Here is an 18,341-nt window from a genome sequence, read left to right on the forward strand (position 1 = left end):
CAACCTTCCCTTTTTGGAGAAGTTTGTTGAGAAGGTGGTCATGCGGAAGCACCAGAGGTTTCTGGATGAAACGGATTATCTCGACCCCTATCGGTCAGGATTCAGGACTGGATCTGGGACAGAAACAGTATTGGTCACACTTTTGGATGATCTCTGGTGGGAGCGGGATGGGGATAGTGCCTCTATCCTTGCTCTAATTGACGTCTCAGCGGCTTTCAATATCATTGACCGTAGTATTCTCCTGGAACGGCCTTGCGGGATGGGAGTGGAGACCTTGTGCTGTCCTGGTTCACTTCCTTGCTCTGTGGCCACTCTCAGTCAGTGTTGATAGGAAGGGAGAGATCCACTGCTTTACGGGGTTGCGCAGGGCTTGGTACTCTCTCCACTCCTGTTCAACATTTATATGAAGCCTCTGAATGAGATCATCCATCACCATGGACTGAGGTATCACTAATATGCTGATGATACTCAGCTCGTGGTGAGTTAAGTGATACCGTGTCCTCCGTCTCGCAGTGCCTGAAGGCTGTTAGGGGCTGGATGAGGAACAACAGGTTGAAACTAAACCCTTGAAAGACCAAGTGGCTCTGAGTTTGGAGTTTGTTGGCTCAGGGAGAATTGCCACCTTTGCTCTTAGATGGGGCGGCACTACCCCCAAACAAACCCTATGCGTAAACTAGGGATTTTCCTGGACTCCTGCTTGAAAAACAGGTGGCGGTCATGGCCAGGGGGCCTTTGGACAACTGCAGGTTGTGTGCTAGTTATGCCCTTTTCCTATTCCAACAGTCCCTACTCTCAGTCATTCATGTCCTAATCACTTCCCGTCTTGACTATTGCAATGTGCTGCACATGGGGCTGCCCTTGAAGAGCATCTGGAAGCTCCAGTTGGTGTAAAATGCAGTGGCCCGCATGGTTTTGGGCAGACCCTGGTGTGCAATGTATCACCTCTCCTCCAGGAGCTGCATTGGTTGCCGATTTATTTCCAGGTACAATTCAAGGTGCTGGTTGTCACCTTTTAAACCCTTCATGGCTTGGGACCAGGTTATCTGAGGGAACGTCTCTTGCTGGTCACATCTACCTGACTCTTCAGAGCAGGGAGGCAAGGAATGTTGTGGGTCCCATCCCCGAGGGAGATACCCCTGGTGGGAACCAGAAGAAGGGCCACTGTCTGGAACATCATTTCCCCCAGAGATTAGAACGGCCCCCACTCTATGACTCTTCCAGAAGGCGCAGAAGACCTGGTTCTGCCAGTGGGCCTGGGGAACCCAGAGCTGGATGGAGCCCATTCAATGGTTTGTGTAATCTGCTGTCACTGGGGTGGGGAAGGGGTAGAAGATGGGGGGTGATTTTGATGTACTATATTAATTTATTTGATTCTTTTTGTTAGTTTTTGTTGATTTAAATGTGGTTTTATATTCTGTAAGCTGCCTTGAGTCGCCATAGCAAATGGCGGCAAATAGACAGAAATATAAATTCAATAAATAAATCAGGCCTTTTGTGGAAACAGGCAGAATTGGTAATTTATGGTTGGGTAACATGAGAATGAGGCTCCTGAATTCTTTCTAACACCATCCATGGAGAAGTTACAATTTTAGCTGACTTATCTTGAGGCCATGCAGCTAAAATAAAATCTAGGTTGTATAGAATCCTATCTGTTTACATGGCAAAATATTCAAAACCAAACAAGCCGTATGATAACTTACAGCAATGTTGACAATGGCTGTGATCATGAATATACAAAACATAAATAGGCCAATTACATTTCTACTTAGCATATTGCTCATACTGAAATGGTTTGGTTATGATTATAGTGCAGTGCACGATGTACAGGTAGTCCTTGACTTACAGCAGTTTGTTTAGTGACCGTTCAAAGTTACAGCAAAAAAGTGGGTTATGACTGTTTTTCACACTTATGACCACTGTATGGCCACATGATCAAAATTCAGATGCTTGCCAACCAGCAGATATTTATGACAGTTGGAGTGTCCCAGGAACATGTGATCACCTTTGATGGTTCTGACAAGCAAAGTCAATGGAGAAGTTCAAAGTTCAAAGCCTTTATTGTCATTATACATCAGGTATACAATGAAATTAGTTTTGCCTCTGTTGCAGTCCATACAAGAATACAAACCAGATTCACTTAACAGCTGTATCACTAATTTTTAAACTGCAATGATTTACTTAATAACTGTAGCTGGAAAGATCATAAAATGGAACAAAATTCTCATAACAAAAGCCTCACTTAGTAACAAAATTTTGGGGCTTTATTGTGGTTGTAAGGCCTGTATATAAATAGTTGAACAAACTGTGGTTTAGACAAGCATTTTATGAAGAGAATGTGTTTTTTAAAACCAATTGGGAAAGCATATCTGAATACAAAAGACATCAATATGGAAGATACATATAATATTGAATAGTTCGACATGAATAGTTCGACATGAAAAGCATATTTGAATACAAAAGACATCAATATGGACTATACATATAATATCGAATAGTTCGACATGAATTCCAGAAATAAAGTTCCTTTAAGGTTGCTTGTCAGCCATTGAATGAAAATCTGCAGAACAGAACTGTCTCCGGAGATGAGAAAAGTAACTCAGCAAAGGACATGAGGCAAAGGACATGATGATTGTGAAAAAAAAGAGCAAAAAGAAACAGCTTGCGTGTGTATTTGGATTACTTGGTGATCTTTGGATTCTTGGTTATTGCATTTGAATGACTAAAATTAATTGGGTGGTTGTTTAAAATTTTATACAATGGCACTACTTCTGGGTGAATTGAAAATGGAACTTAAAAAGTATAAAGAAAATGCACAAGAAGGGAGGGGTTCTTTTGGCTTCATTTTTCAATTCTTAGAAATGGAGATTTGGAATTATGAGAAACAACAAGAAACATCTGCAAAACAAGAAGACTGGGACAAAGAAGAAGCCATCTAATGAACAAGTAATCATATGTGGGGAAGAAAAAGGAAAGGGGGGAAAGAGAATGGAGAATTTAAGACAAAAAAAACAACCACAGAAAAGAAAAATAATTCAAAAAATAAGTATAATACTGGAAAGCAACAGAAGTGGGTAATACAGAAGAGAGAAATAGAGGTAGAGAGACAAGGGGGTAAAAAGGGGAGAGAGAAGAAGAGAGGGAAGAAGGAAAGGAAAAGAAGTTACAAAGAACCGGAGCAAGATATAGAGAAACAAGACCTATTTAGAGATAATGGGTGAAAATTTAACTGAAAAGGGGATTCTGTAAAGGTACATAAGATTGTATTGTTATATTAGTAATAGAAATAACTTTAGAAAATTGGAAACAATGTATGATTAAAATGAGGGATAAAATAGTATAATTTGGTGAAATGTTTGTTAATAAAATAAGTGAAATAAAATAAATGAGAAAACTGAATTAGGAAGGGACAGGAACATTTTAATTAGTTAATGTTTTATAAAATATAAGTGAAGAGGGGGGAATTAATGGTGGAAAGCTTACAATTGTTCCCATAGAAGTATGATATTTAATTGAGAAGTATTGTTAAAGAAGTTAAGATTTTAATGAATATTAATATTAATGATAGAATTGAATTGGAATGGAATGTGTTTTAATTACACATATTTGTATTTTTTTCTTTTTTTAAGAATATAGTGTGCATTTTAAGAATGTACCAAGCAAAATCTGAATGGAAGTTATGCATTATATTGAATGTTATAATTTTAGGGTATATATTGAAGCCTAAATAAGAGTTAAATGGATAAACTTAAAAGATATAAAGGCGTAATACTCCAATCAGTAACTACAGGAGAAACTTTGTTTAATGAGAAAAGATAATAGATAATTGAAACAGGACAGACAAAAAATATAAATATGATTTGAATTGAGACGAGATAATTAAAATAAAATTGAGAAAATTAAAAGAGGGGAAAAGCTATACAGAAAATGTAAAACAGTAATAAGATATGGAATAGAACATAAAAATGAGCATGAAATTGAATTTGTGTCTGTACGAAGAAATGTAACCCGGGATTAGCTACTTTCAAAAAAGAAATGCTTTATTTGTATTTTTTTGTGTGAAAACTCAAATAAAATTTACCAAAAAAAACCCAAAAAAACCCTCGTATAAGGACGATGAAGAAGCACCAAAATGGTGAACTATCGCTCCAATAGTTGTAGGAGCGGTTCTTATCTGCTTTCCGCCACCTTGACAGAAACCTCGAACAGGTGACCTAGTCACCGAGCTTTACAACAATTGAGATTAAGAGAGGCGACCCTTTTCTTAAAAGGTTTTCCTGTTTTAACAGTATGCCATTTAACAGAATGGCATACTTGGCACTGGGGAACCGGAAAACTCAACAGGCACCGAACGCACCCCAAGGCAGTCTCTGGGGATCCGCCTTCTCGCTGTTGCCTCCCCGCTTCTCCCCTCCCCTAGAAGGCGGTACGACCTGCCTCCACTTCCCAATGTTGGACCAGCCTTGGCACATGGAAGGAGCGGCAGCTCTCCTTATGCCAGCCAGCGAAGAGAGCGGCAGCCACAGGGTCAGGCTCCGGTTGGACGCTCTCGGCGCCTTTTTCGCTTCTCGCGCGGGACTCTGTCGGTGCCTGGACCCTGGGCTATCCCCTCCGCTGTCCCAGGGGCTGCTGCCTGTCTTTTTCTCCGCTTCCTTTGTGTGCGTGAGGGAAGCTTAGGCGGTGGCAGCGGAGGAGGTGGAGTCGCTCGCTGCTTCGCTTGTCAAGGCTTAGCTGTTTAGGCGAAGGGAGGGGAAAAGGCGAGGGAAAAAGAACTGCTGGGGCGGCTCTAGTCACCGGGAAGCTTTTTATTCCTCGGGCAGAGAGAAAGGAGCTGGACACATCCAGGCACCCTTCCTTGGCCAGCTCCTCCTTCTTGCCAAGCCTCAAAGGAACCCAAATAAACCAGTTACAACAACACGTTATTCGGACAAGGAACGAGCAAAGGCCAGGCATCGCCTGCTGTTGCTGCTTTGCTCGACGCGGATCCCGCGCTTTGAAATGGGTCGGGAGCGGCGGGGGCAGCCGAACAGCAGCAGAACCGCCTGGACTAGTCATTAAGGAGGCCGAAGGGAAGAGGATGGCCACATCCAGCAACTCTAGTTTGTCTGGCTCCTCTGTTTCCTCGGGTGAGTTTACAATAATTGTTGCCCTTTGGTTGGCAAGGGTTTACCAACCTCCTACCTTACTCTTCTGGTCCCCCATAAGCTTAAATACCGTTTATTTATAGAAGGTTTGAGAGAGGAACCTGGTTGTAATTTCTTGTGTCCCACTAAGTTGCTCTTTTGCCCTTTCTCTTTCTGTAGTAGGAACACCCTGTTTTAACCCGAGTTCCTGGATACAGCTGCCTTTATTCTATTTGCAGGCAAGAAGGGGAAACACTTTCTAGGGAGGGATGGTGCATCTTTTCCCTGGATGCTAAGTTGAGAGAAGATAAATGTGGAAAAATCTAGCATTTTAAAATCTTATGGCCCTTCTCTCCACTGATAATCAAGTTTTTTAAACTCAGAATACTACATTAGTATGTAATCCACAAGTAAAAAATAATGAGAAGACATTCTTGATATCCAATTGACATGGTCAAATAAAAATATGCATCAGTTTCTATTCACTACTATTCAAGATAATTCCAGAACCAAAATCTTCAAAAATACTTGTGTTTAGCTGAGCAGTTTATTCTAAGGTTCTAAGATTACTTACACCTGTTCAGATGCTGAGATGCATGGTGTAAGCAATGGTATATTAAAGAGACCAATTTCCCTCTTCTCTTAGTTTCTTACCTGGATAAGCAGGTAGCACATCTTATACTGAGATGAGTCACTCTTACAGCTGAGGAGAGGCAATTTCTTAGTTATATTACCAGGGTGGTGACTAGCAGCAAACAGCATTTAAGATATCAGTATTCTCAAATGCAGAGGAAAATAAGTAGTTCTTCTATTCTTTTCTGTGACTTCTGAAGAAAATGTTTGAAGAAATCTTAAAAAGTTGAGGCATTGGAAAGCTTGTAAATATTTTTTCAACAGGTGACAGAATCAAGACTATTTTGGTTAATTTTATCATATTCAGTTCAAAGGAATTTGGAGTGCACACCATACTGAATATAGTCTGCATAGGGAATGTTGCCTGAACTTGAGTTAAAGAAGTTATTTTATTCCATTAGGTATTCTAGCTGTTTTTAATAAAAACTTTTTTTAGCTGCTTGGGTTTTTGTTTTTTTGTTTTTTAGTGTATTGAATTAGTTAAAATCAATCTGTATTTAAGGACATAAAATGTAATGCTAATTAAAAAATTAAATATGTGAACAGAATGATACCCATGAGGGCTTGTACTTATGTATTTTTGCAGATTTGAAGGTACAAATAGCACTGATTAATACTGGACCATAATTTTATTATATTTGCTGATGTTTTATTTGCACTTCAGTAACTGGAATATTTATTTATTTAAACTATATTAGGCTGTTCACCCCCCTAACACCTCTGGCTATCTTTAAAAAGCTATAGTGAAAACAATAATTACATGATTAAAATTAAAGAATAAAAATATTAAAAATTAAAACAATGCTTAATATTACAGTATTAATTTTTAAAGGTCTAAACAAACATGATTTGAACTCTCCCTAAACTGTGATTGAAAAAGGAAATACTGTTTTAATCCTAGTGCAAGTTGATTCCTTAACGTGAGTTTCTTGATAGAAAAAAATAGAATTAGTCATTTATTTCAAATGTGAGTGGCCTTGCAACAGTATCTGGCTGATCATTTAAATGTATGGAAAAATTGGATGAAAGCATTTAAGGTCTTCAAGTGACATAACTACTTATAGTAACCACTACTTTCAAAGGTTGAGAATGAATTATTGAAGGTGTTAATCTTGTTCAAATAAAGGTGTATATAGTTTATCAGCCAAAGCTGATAAAAAGGCCCTCCAGTGTTATATGGTTGTCTAACCTGTACCAACGTTGCTTGTGGAATAACCTCCAATTTGTATCTAATACTCCAATTTGTATCTAATACTCCAGTCTAATACTCAAGTGAGAATACAGAACAGAAATATATTTCCAAATCTGTTTGTCAAAATGAGTAATAATTTATCCAAGTTTAGATTCAGTGATGCTAATATTTATACAATATGAAAATACTCTTTTTGTCAAAGCCATATTTTTTGTGTCTGTGTGTAATATTTATTCTCACCTCTGGGTAATAGGAGAATATTGTAAATGGCAAAAGCAGAATTGCTTTATGCAAGTTTAGCCTCTTTGGTATAAATTTAGTAATGTCCCTTTAAAATAGGGGAAGCTGAATATAGTACAATGCTTTAGTCATCATTTTGATGAAACCATGAGATTCTGTAGGTGTCTCTGTTCTACTTGATTTATGTAGCCTAGGTACAGTATCCTGAGGTAATGCACTGATGTAATATACTATATACTCATTACCATGTATAAGATTATTATTCAGATTAATGTTCTTACCAACTAAAAATAAAAGATGAACACCAGACAGAAAGAGAGAATTATTATTTATGGGAAATTGAGCATCTGAAGAAAAGACTCTAAAGATACAATATGCCAGAAAGTTTAATGATCTGATTCATGCTACGATCTAAATTATACTTTAATAAATCATAGCTTATTCACTAAATCATGGTTGTGTTTGAACAATATGCTGAGCTATAACTTTAATTTAATTGTGTGGTAGTTGTGGCCACAGATCCTGCTGAGAAAACCAGTGTCTAACAAATAATATTATGATCTAGCATTTTTTATGAAATAGTCATATTAAAATAAAATGGGACAAAATCCATGGAAGAAACCCAATGAGACAGAAAACAAGAGGGTACTGAATCTTCTGCATTTTAAAGTAGACAAAGTATGATCTAATCACAAGAAAGAGATAAATAATTAGATATCCTAAATAAGTTTGCCATCATGTTTACTGTATAGTAAAAGATATTTGGGTAAAATAGCCCAACTATATCCATACACTAGTGGAGTTTGGGGCTGGTGGAATTGAGAACTAGCCTGTAAAATTGGAGTGGATAGTTCAATTACCTTCATGTTGAAGTCCATTGAATTAAAAACTTGGCTTTTTTTATACTTGTGAATTTTAAAAGTGAGAGTTTCAAGTCAGGCAAAATAAGTATTTCATGGTGCATGATTATATGATGGAATACACAAATGCAAGATATTGGATAATTTAAAAAAGGAATTAGAGCCAGGCCTGTCAAACTGGCGACCTGCAGGCTGGATGCATCATACACAGCCCATGCCCACCCTAGTTCAGGAAAGGCAAAAACTGTTGCAATATGTCATGATATGTCATGTGATGCAATCGAGTGTCACCTGTGAATTAGACAGATTTCTGGGCAAATGTATCTGTATTAAAGATTAATTTCAGCACACCATTTGCTGGGAACTTAGATGGGAAGATATTTTTGTGTTCATGTCCTACATAAGGGCCTCTCATAAATTTCTTTTTAAAAAAAACAAGTTTTATTCAGTTTTCCATATTTTAACGTCTCTTTTTAGTGAACAGCATGATTACAGGTTTCACATATACATACAAATATGACCATGGTTACATATTCAATTTTTATATCCAATTCCTTATCTTAACAGTGCTTTTATACATTTTCTATTTTCTTGTATTATTCCAAATATTTATCTCATTATTTAATTCACTTATGATGACTTCATAATCATTATATTTTAGTACTTTTAACTGTCACGTTTGTATATTTCATCTTAAATTCTAATTTTTAAAAAAGTCACTTTTTCTATAAATTGGTTTCCCCCCTGAAATCTCAACATAAGTGTGCCACCTCTAAGTTATAAATTCATTTATTTTCACCCCTTTTAAATCTCGTTAAAACTAAACTCTTTTACTATACTTTAAACATGATGGCAAACTTATTTAGGATATCTAATAATTTAACATTATTACCTAAAACATTAAACATAATAATCCCTTTAAAACTAAATAGCATATATAAATCAGATTCTGCATGATTTTTTTCCTTTTAAATTTCATTAAATTTCCCCCCCCCCGACATATTAATCTACTCATTCAAACAGTAAAACAATCCTAAGCCCTAAAGTTAAATCCATATCAGCTTTCCTCCTATATCATTTCATTTATTTCCATATATTTAATACACATATTCCATTAATTATTCCATTTACACCAAAAAAACCCAACATTCCAATCATAAAAATATTTCAATATATCTAATATACTTATTCCATTATTTGTTACAATTATCTCTCTACATAAAGAAGAGCATTAGATTCCATTATCCAAAAAATAACAATTCTGTTTTTCCATCTTGTCAGTCTATATGTCCCTATTTCATAACTATACATTTATTTATATTACCCCTCAATACCTTGCAGAATCCCCTTTCTGTATAATAATCACCCATTATCTCTGTGTCCAATTAAGGATTTCCCCATTTTTTTACAATTCCCATATTTCTTTGTTTTCAAATCCTGTTTCTTGTCCCTTCTTTCCCTGTCTTTTCTCCTTTGTTCTTTCACTCCAGTTTTTATCCCTCTCTCTATTTATAGCTTCCTTTTGCCCTTTGAATTTCTGCTGACTCTTTTTCCCTTTTTTAATTTTTCAGATATTCCCCTTTTTATTTAATTTCTTAAATCTCCTGTATTTATTTCCAACTCTTTTCTTCTTTCTTTCAAGAATTCTTGGTTCTTGATTATCACTAAAGATAGTCTCTTCCATGATTTGCTCCACCTCCTCTTCTGCCTTTTGTCTTTGTTCATATTCTGCTGTCGCATTTTCAATAAATTTTAAAGCAAAACCCAGCGATTCACCTCATTTTTGTAGTGTTTCTTTCGTTTTTCTGAGTTCCACTTTTAATGCCAGAAGAGAAATCGCCATTTTACAACTTTCTGATTTGCAATTTAATCCAAATAGTATCTTTAAAGTTTATTTCCAGCAGCCAACATTTCTTCCTCTCAAGTTTTTAAGTCTCCGCTAATCCAGTGGCAACTTCATGTCAGAATCAGCAACTAATCCAAAGGTGGAATCTTCCTAATTCTTTCTTTGTTACAATGTTTCAGTTTTTCAAAATTCTTGCTTTATTGTATCAATTTCCATGCAATTTCAAGAAACAAGAGTTTTTTAAAAGAAAAACAAGTTGAGTTTAAGTGAGATGGCACTCTTTATTATGCTAAGTCTTCACCCCCTCTTTTCTTTTTTCTTCTCTATTATTCAGAGCTTTTTAAACCACAATTTTCCAACAAGAAAAAGATCAAATCCAGTTGATATTAAATTTCCTCTTTAATAGTCTATAGTTCAGCTTTATTAGTGCCAATATAAAATCAAAGTATACTTATCCAAGTTGATTATATAGTTCCTTCTCTAGCTTTTACCTTTTGCGGTTTCGAAGCCCCAACACTATCAAAAGCAATTCACACCTTTTTTTTCTCTTTCTCTTCACCGCTTAGATCCTTTCTTAAAGATTTTTTTTGAAATGTTAATCCTGGGGGTATCTTCCATTGGATTATATCATCCCATTCCTCCTGCTGTTCACTTCTTTCTCTCTCTCTCCTGCACAATCTTATTCCAGTCTAATCTTCCCCTTCAGGGTGGCCATTTTAGACCACCGCTTCAGGCGTCTTCAGGAGGGAGCAATTGTCAAGCCGGGGAGGGGATTTGCGACTCCCCTTTACCCAGCTGGTGGTCTCCCCTTCCTCCGCCACCCGTACGAGGTAGCTTCTGCCCCGAATCCAAAGGATTGGGGCTCTCTGACACCGAAGCATGAACCAAAGCCGTGCACGATCACGGTCCATCTTTGGGGAAGCTCAAAACAGGAAGCCAGGCCTCCCGTAAATTTCTGATCAGCTAGGGATTAGAACCTTGGATTAGATAGGCCTCTGTTTTGCTGTGCTTGAGAATAATTAGGTTTCTGATAATAATGTTCCATATGAGAGTAGCCTAGATTAGTTTAAGGATTTGTGTAAGTTAGAATACAAAATTTGCTAAAGGCTATCAATTCTTCAGACCTGTCAATGCATTAAGCAAAAAGACTTGTTTCTGATATGTATACGTTTTAAAATATGGGAATGTTTCTTAAAGTTCTCTTCATTAAGAAACATTTGTCTTTGTCTTTGTTCTTGACCTTTCCAATCACACTTTCAACTGACTGTTCTTCTTTACTAAACAAAAAAAAAGTGCAGGGAAAATTAGGACCATAGTAAGTATGTCATTTTCCCCCTCCTTGCAGAAAAGTTTTCAAATACTGCAGTAACTCCAAAATATTTGACTCAATGCAGCTACATTTGACTGGTTGTGGTTTTTGTTTCTCAGAGCTCAGCAAGTTTTTCACCATTTTCTAATAGCCTGTAGTCACTGAATCCAGCTTTTAAAGATGAACAGCATACAATATGTGGGTTTAAAAATAGATTTTGCAAATGATATATAATTATTTCTATCATTTGACTTTCCATTGCAAGATCTTATGTTGTTTGCATAAGGATGAAAACACAAGACCAATAAATTAAGAGTTGAGAATCTAGATAAAGCACCCATGTTATAACTTTGCTAAATAGGTCATAATAATTTGGCAAAGCACAGAATTAAGAATCAGTGGGATACATTGGTATAGCATGTCCCTCTGTAGATGTCTCAAAGGTCACATCATATGTTAATAACTGCAATATAAAGAAATCATATGGAAACTTCTTTAGACAGAAGCTGAAATACTTAGATATATTTTCTGTATAATGGTTGAATAGTCAGGTCTGATATCTAGGCAGTCAGAACTGTATCCTTGCAATTTTTATTTGATTCTTAGCAACCAAGCAGGACAATGTGCTTTGAAATATTAGTAGAGAAGAAAATTTAAGAATTGGATTTTTGCTGTTTGAACCAATAACATATGTATAACCCACACACATACTGCAGGTTTTGTACTGACCTATTTAAGAAAAGTTAGAGAAGAAAAAATGTTCTCTTAGAAATAAGAACCAACATTTTGGAAACCATTCCTGCCTTTTATGTTAACACTAGGATATGCATTCTGAAACATTACATTTGTCATAGAGAAATAAATTCCTACATTTGTTGAATTTATAGTGTGAAAAGTAGCATAAAAGAAAAGATTATTGAAGTTGTTCAAACCAGTTTAGTAGCTTTTATTAGATGATTGTTATAAAAAAAAATTAGCTAGCTAGTGTAGCTGGTTTCTTGATTTTTCTTCATGTGCATCTGATAGCCATGAAGATATCAGTTCAACAATTGCTGTGAAAATAATTATCAGATGCTAGAGTAGTTTTGTCATTTTGATAGATCCCAGGGAATAGCAATTTGTTGAATGGCAATTACAGAAAAACAGCTTTAACTTACATGGATTTAATTACTTTAATTAAAAATATAACATAAAACCATGATCTTAATTTTTACTTATAATTGCAGATGACATTTTAAATAAAATTTAACTTGTTTCTGATATATGTATATGTATATGTATGTTATATGTATAACAGTATATGCTGTTTATTTTAGGAGTAAGTAAGCTCTAGTGAGAGAATGAATGGAGCTATCCATGATATTGTCTATTTGTCAATTATCACCTGGCCCTTATTTCATCATACTAAGCAACATGAATACATTTAATTAACTTGATGTAGTCATAGCTAGCATTTGTGCTTTAAGTGGAAGATCAAAGTGGCTATGTGAAAAATTGTGTGCTTCTTGATGTGATTTGAGTTGAGATTTTTGCATTATAAATAACAGAAATGATTAAATTTTATGCCTGATGTTACAAATTGCTTGATGGAAAGTAACTTTTAAATAAAGGATTAATTGTCCCTTTTATTAGTTTCAATATCACTTTCCCCAGATAATATTCAAAACCTGGTGAGTTTTTGTTTTTAGGCTATAAATTGAAAGCAAACATTTCTAGTAAAGATGCTTGTAACTTCTGGGACAAATTTGCAAAGTCAAGAATTTTTGAGCAGAGCTAGATATTTTTGTTCTGACAAATAGAGAATGATGTAGTACAATGTTTATGTTGAAATTGCAGATCCTAGAAAATCAATTTTGCAAGTAGCAGCAAATATGAATATTGGAATAGATTATTGGTATAATATATTCATAAAATATATGTTTCTGATATGTTGTGGTGCTGGCTCTCTTCAAATGACCTCAATGCTGTGGAAAACCAGAAAGCCCCCTGTATTCAAAATATGCAGGAAAATTAATGTTGCCTATTATCTTCAATTTGTAGGCCAGTTAACAAAACTCTGCAAAATATTAGCATATAATAATATGCTATAAAAGAAGAAAATGAACCATTATTTAAACTATATCTGATAAAGAGGTATTTCTTCTGGCATAATAATAAATTTGTTTGCGATGGCACTTTAACTGTGACTCAGACAATGCATGGAAAGATACTTTTGATCATTTATAAATTATAAAACTCCCATTATAAGAAATGGAAAGAGGAACAGTTACAAAGAATACATAGAAATAATTCAGGATTGTAACAATGACATCACAAATATTAAAGTTCAGAATAAGACTATAGTGTTAAAGAATGCTAAAGACAACAAAAGGGCTTCAATTATGTTTACAATATAAAGAAGACAAAAGAAGTAGCATCCTAGCTATTCAAAATGTTAGCAAAATCCTAACAAATAACACCTAAAAATAAGCTTCTCAATTTCTATCTGGTTTCCTTTCCCAACAAAAGACCATTTATTTCAATTTCATCTTGAAGATGGTTTATTTGAATTACTTTATATTTATTACTTTATATTTATATTGTTAAGTTTTCGCGGGTACTTACATGTATGGTATTCAGCTTTGTTCGGGTATTTTCCCACGTCATTATACATGTGCTTTTAAAGTTGTAGCAACGTTTCGGCAGAATCTCATCTGCCATCATCAGGCTTCTGTATTGATACATACATACATACATACATACATACATACATACATACACACTGTATATATATGGTATTTAGGTTTCTTCAGGTATTTTTCCACATCTTAATATTTGTGCTTTTATTATAGCATTTTAAGCATATTATTATAGCATTTTCTAGCATATTAAGCACAAATATTAAGACGTGGGAAAATACCCGAAAAAAATCTAAATACCATACATATAAATACCAGCGAAAACATAAGGAAACATATATATATATATATATATATATATATATATATATATATATATATATATATATATATATATATATATTTGTTTTCTGAGGTTCTCTCGGGTATTTGTATGTGGATCTTTGGTTGTTCGGGTTTTCTCCTGCGTAAGATTCGAAGTATCTAGGCAACGCGTTTCAATGAAGTCTCATTCATCATCTTCAGGCTTCTGTCTTGGCTCTTGCTTCTCAGAGTGATGTGAGATTGCAGCTGCTTCTTCCTTTTAACTGCTAGTGGGGTGGGACTTGATTGGGTGGGGGCTTGGCTGTGTTCTGATTGGGTGGGGTGTGTTCTCATTGGTAGGGGTTTGGCTGTGTTCTGATTGGTAGGGGGTTGGCATGTGTTCTGATTGGTTGGAGGCATGTTCTGTTCAGGTGGGGCTTGGTTGTGCTCAGGTTAGTCTTAGTTGCTGGGGATTTGAGTTGGTGAGCTGTGATCTTGCTGTTTGGCTTCGAGTTCGTGGTCGTGCTGCATCTTCATAGTGGGTGTCGGTTTGCTTCATGTATGGCTCGGAGGGGTTTGAAATGGGTAGTGATGCAGCTGCAGTGCAGCTTCTTGTCCATGGGCGTGTCTCATCTTCTGAGTGGGTGTGAGTCTGTTTTCTACATGGAAGTGTGGTGGTGGCATCTTGTGTGGCTCTCATGGGTGTGGGTCTGGTGTCATTCTTCATGTTAGGTACTAGTCTGTTCATGAGGGCGGGTTTCCAAATGGCTGGAAGGCGGGAGGTGTCATCTCGTTTGTTCATGCTGTGTGGGCGTTTTCTATCTCTATGGCTTCTCTGATTATTCTGCTGTTGAAGTGTTCGGTTTTGGCGATAGTTCTGGTATTTTTAAAATCAATTTCATGTCCTGTGGCTTTGAGGTGTTGGACCAGGGAAGAGGTTGTTTCTTCTTTTTGATTGAGTTCTTATGTTCTTCAATGCGTGCACTTATTCTTCTGTTAGTTTGTCCAATGTATGTGGTAGGGCAGGCAGTGCGGGGATTTCGTATACTCCTTGGTTTTCTAATTCGATTTTGTCTTTGGGGTTTCTTAGGATGGTGGATATTTTTCTGTTTGTGCAGAATGCTGTTTTGATGTTGTGTTTTTGGAGGATCTTGCTGATTTTGTCTGTAGTGCCTTTTATATATGGGAGGAGGGCTTTGCCGTTTTCTTGTTCTCTGTCTTGGATTTTGGTTGGGGTTTCTTTTTGGATTAGGTGGGTAATCTTCTTTCTTTGGAATCCATTGGCTATAAGTACGTTGGTGAGAGTGTGTAGTTCGGTGTTTTGGTGTTGTTCATCGGCTAAGCATTTAGTTCTGGATATGAGTGTCTTGGCTACGGAATTGATCTGTGCTGGGTGGTGGTGTGAGAGTGCATGTAGATAGCGGTTTGTATGTGTTTTCTTCTGGTAGATGGTGTGTCCTAGGGAGCCATTGGATCTTTTGTATACCAAGACATCTAGGAAGGGAAGTTGATTGTTGGCTTCTGTTTCCATGGTAAATTGTATTTTGGGGTGTAGGCTGTTGAGGGGTGTGTGAGGAAGTTGTTCAGTTTTTCTTTCCCGTGTGGCCAGATTATGAAGGTGTCATCTACGTATCTGAGCCAGAGTTTGGGTTTGTGGTCGTATTTTCTAGAGCTTGTGTTTCAAAGTGTTCCATGTAGAGGTTTGCGATGACAGGTGAGAGGGTGATCCCATGGGTGCTCCTTCTATTTGTTTGTATTTTTGTCCATTGTAGGTGAAGTATGTATTGGATAGGCAGTGGTTGGTCAGATCTAGGATGTGCTTGGGGGTTGTATTTGTTTTGGATGGCTGTCAAGGCTTCTTTTATTGGCACTCGGGTGAAGAGGAAATGACATCGAAGCTTACTAGTAGGTCGCTAGGTTGTAAGTTTTGTTTCTTTATGATCTCGATGAACTGGAATGAGTTTCTTACATGTGAGTTGATGGATTCTGCATAGGGTTGTAGTTGTTTGGCGAGAAATTTGGCCAGGTTTTGTAGAGGTGAGCCTATGGAACTGACTATTGGTCTGAGTGGGATTCCTTCTTTGTGTATCTTGGGGAGACCATAAAGCTTAGGGCATCTGGATGATTTCTCTCTGGGTATGATTCTTTGCTGGATTTCTTCACTGATGGGGAGGCTTTTATTTTGGATTTGGTAGTTTTTTCTAGGTAGGTGGTGGGGTCTGTCTTTAGGGGTTTGTATGTAGGGTCTTGGAGTAGGTTGGTTAACTTGGTTTGGTAGTCAGATGTGTTCATAACCACTGTGTTGCGTTGCCCTTGTCTGCTGGTAGGATTATTATGCTGGTGTCTTCTTTGAGGTTAAGTAGTGCAGTTTGTTCTTCTTTGGATAAGTTGCTTTTGGGTGGTTTGCTAGTGCAGAGGATGTTGGTGATTTCGAGTCTGATTTTGTTAGCATCGTCAGGGTTGGTTTTGGTCAGGCTGGTTTCAACTCCGCTATGATGGTTTCTGTGGGGATGTGTTTGGGAGGCGACAGCAAAGTTGAATCCTTTTGAAAGGACCTTGGTTTCAGCTTCAGTGAGGATCTTGTCTGAGATGTTGTGCAATGTTTGTTTCATGTGTGGCTGTGGGGAGGGAGTTGGTTTCTGGCATTGTTGTAGTTTCCTGAGTTTGTTGGTGTGTGTGTCTGTCTTGAGGGTGGTCTGTGTTTCGGCTCTCCAGACAGCGAGTTGTTTGGATTTGTCCATATATATATATATATATATATATGGATCTTTGGTTGTTCGGGTTTTCTCCCGCGTAAGATTCGAAGTATCTAGGCTGCACTGCAGCTGCATCACTACCCACTTCAAACCCCTCCGAGCCATACATGAAGCAAACCGACACCCACTATGAAGATGCAGCACGACCACGAACTCGAAGCCAAACAGCAAGATCACAACTCACCAGCTCAAATCCCCCAGCAACTAAGACTAACCTGAGCACAACCAAGCCCCCACCTGAACAGAACACGCCTCCAACCAATCAGAACACGGCCAACCCCCTACCAATCAGAACACAGCCAAACCCCCTACCAATGAGAACACACCCCCACCCAATCAGAACACAGCTAAGCCCCCACCCAATCAAGTTCCACCCCCACTGGCAGTTAAAAGGAGGAAGCAGCTGCAATCTCACATTACTCTGAGAAGCACAGAGCCGGAGACAGAAGCCTGAAGATGATGAATGAGACTTCATCGAAACGTTGCCTAGATACTTCGAATCTTACGCGGGAGAAAACCCGAACAACCAAAGATCCACATACAAATACCCGCGAGAACCTCAGAAAACAAATATATATATATATGTTTGTTTGTTTTCTTAAGTTTTCGCGTGTACTTACATGCATGGCATTCAGCTTTGTTCGGGTATTTTCCCACGTCACTGTAGTTGTGCTTTTAAAGTTGTAGCAACGTTTCGGCAGAATCTCATCTGCCATCATCAGAAGCCTTTCACTTTATTTTGCATTAGTTAGACTCATCTTCAGTGACTGGGTCCACTTCTTGACACCATGTTTTTAAAACAATTTAAACAAGGGAGAATGAATTTACAGAATATCATTGTGGTTTATTGTATGAACATAAACAAAGTCTTGTGAAAAGAGGGGAAAGATCTTGAAATGTATAATCTAAAGAGAAGATTAAAATTATTATGTAATGTTTCAATATTTCACAAAGATGAATGTTGATATATATTAGGCAGTAAGAAACAGAATATTGGCTTTAAAATGCAGGATGCCAGATTATGGAGAATATTGGGGAGAACAAGAATCAATAAAATCAATTTAGTAATTCTATATTAACTGCTAAAAAATCTAATTCTTAATATTCCTACTTTGTGTTTGATTCAAGGACCATTCTGCTAGGCAAGAGTTAGAACTAATAATGTGACGTTTATCCCAGTAATCTAGGTATATTTACTTTATTTTCAATGAAAGGTCTTTTACTACAAATTTCATTGAACTACTATTGTTAAGCAAAGAGTGCCTGAAAGTGGCAGATTAACATCTGGTTTATCCCATAATCCAAGAATGCTTGTGTTTTAATTTTATTTATACACTAAATAAATAGTGTATAATATAAATAGTGCATGCTGGAAAAAATAAGAGTTCTCTAGCCTGGAACATAAATCTGTAGAACTTTTGGAGGTTTCCGACACCACTTTTTTAATCTGTATTTTCTAAATCC

General features: G+C 36.9%; 1 protein-coding gene across 4 annotated transcripts in view; it reads left to right on the forward strand.

The window, feature by feature from the left end:
- The first annotated feature begins 4,413 nt into the window (after positions 1–4,413).
- CHN2 (chimerin 2) overlaps positions 4,414–18,341 on the forward strand; it is a 136,022-nt gene continuing 122,094 nt past the window's right edge. For 3 of the 4 annotated variants that reach the window (XM_087917151.1, XM_026708133.2, XM_087917152.1), the window contains exon 1: positions 4,452–5,123. In XM_087917151.1, coding sequence (XP_087773277.1) covers positions 5,075–5,123 — 49 coding nt within the window. In that variant the 5' untranslated portion in view covers positions 4,452–5,074. Of the gene's footprint in view, positions 5,124–18,341 lie in introns of all 4 variants that reach the window. The other variant, XM_026708131.2, reaches the window with a different exon arrangement.

Source organism: Pseudonaja textilis, chromosome Z (assembly GCF_049901715.1).
Source record: "Pseudonaja textilis isolate UNSWEBS1 chromosome Z, rPseTex1.2, whole genome shotgun sequence".
In the NCBI taxonomy this organism is placed as follows: domain Eukaryota; kingdom Metazoa; phylum Chordata; class Lepidosauria; order Squamata; family Elapidae; genus Pseudonaja; species Pseudonaja textilis.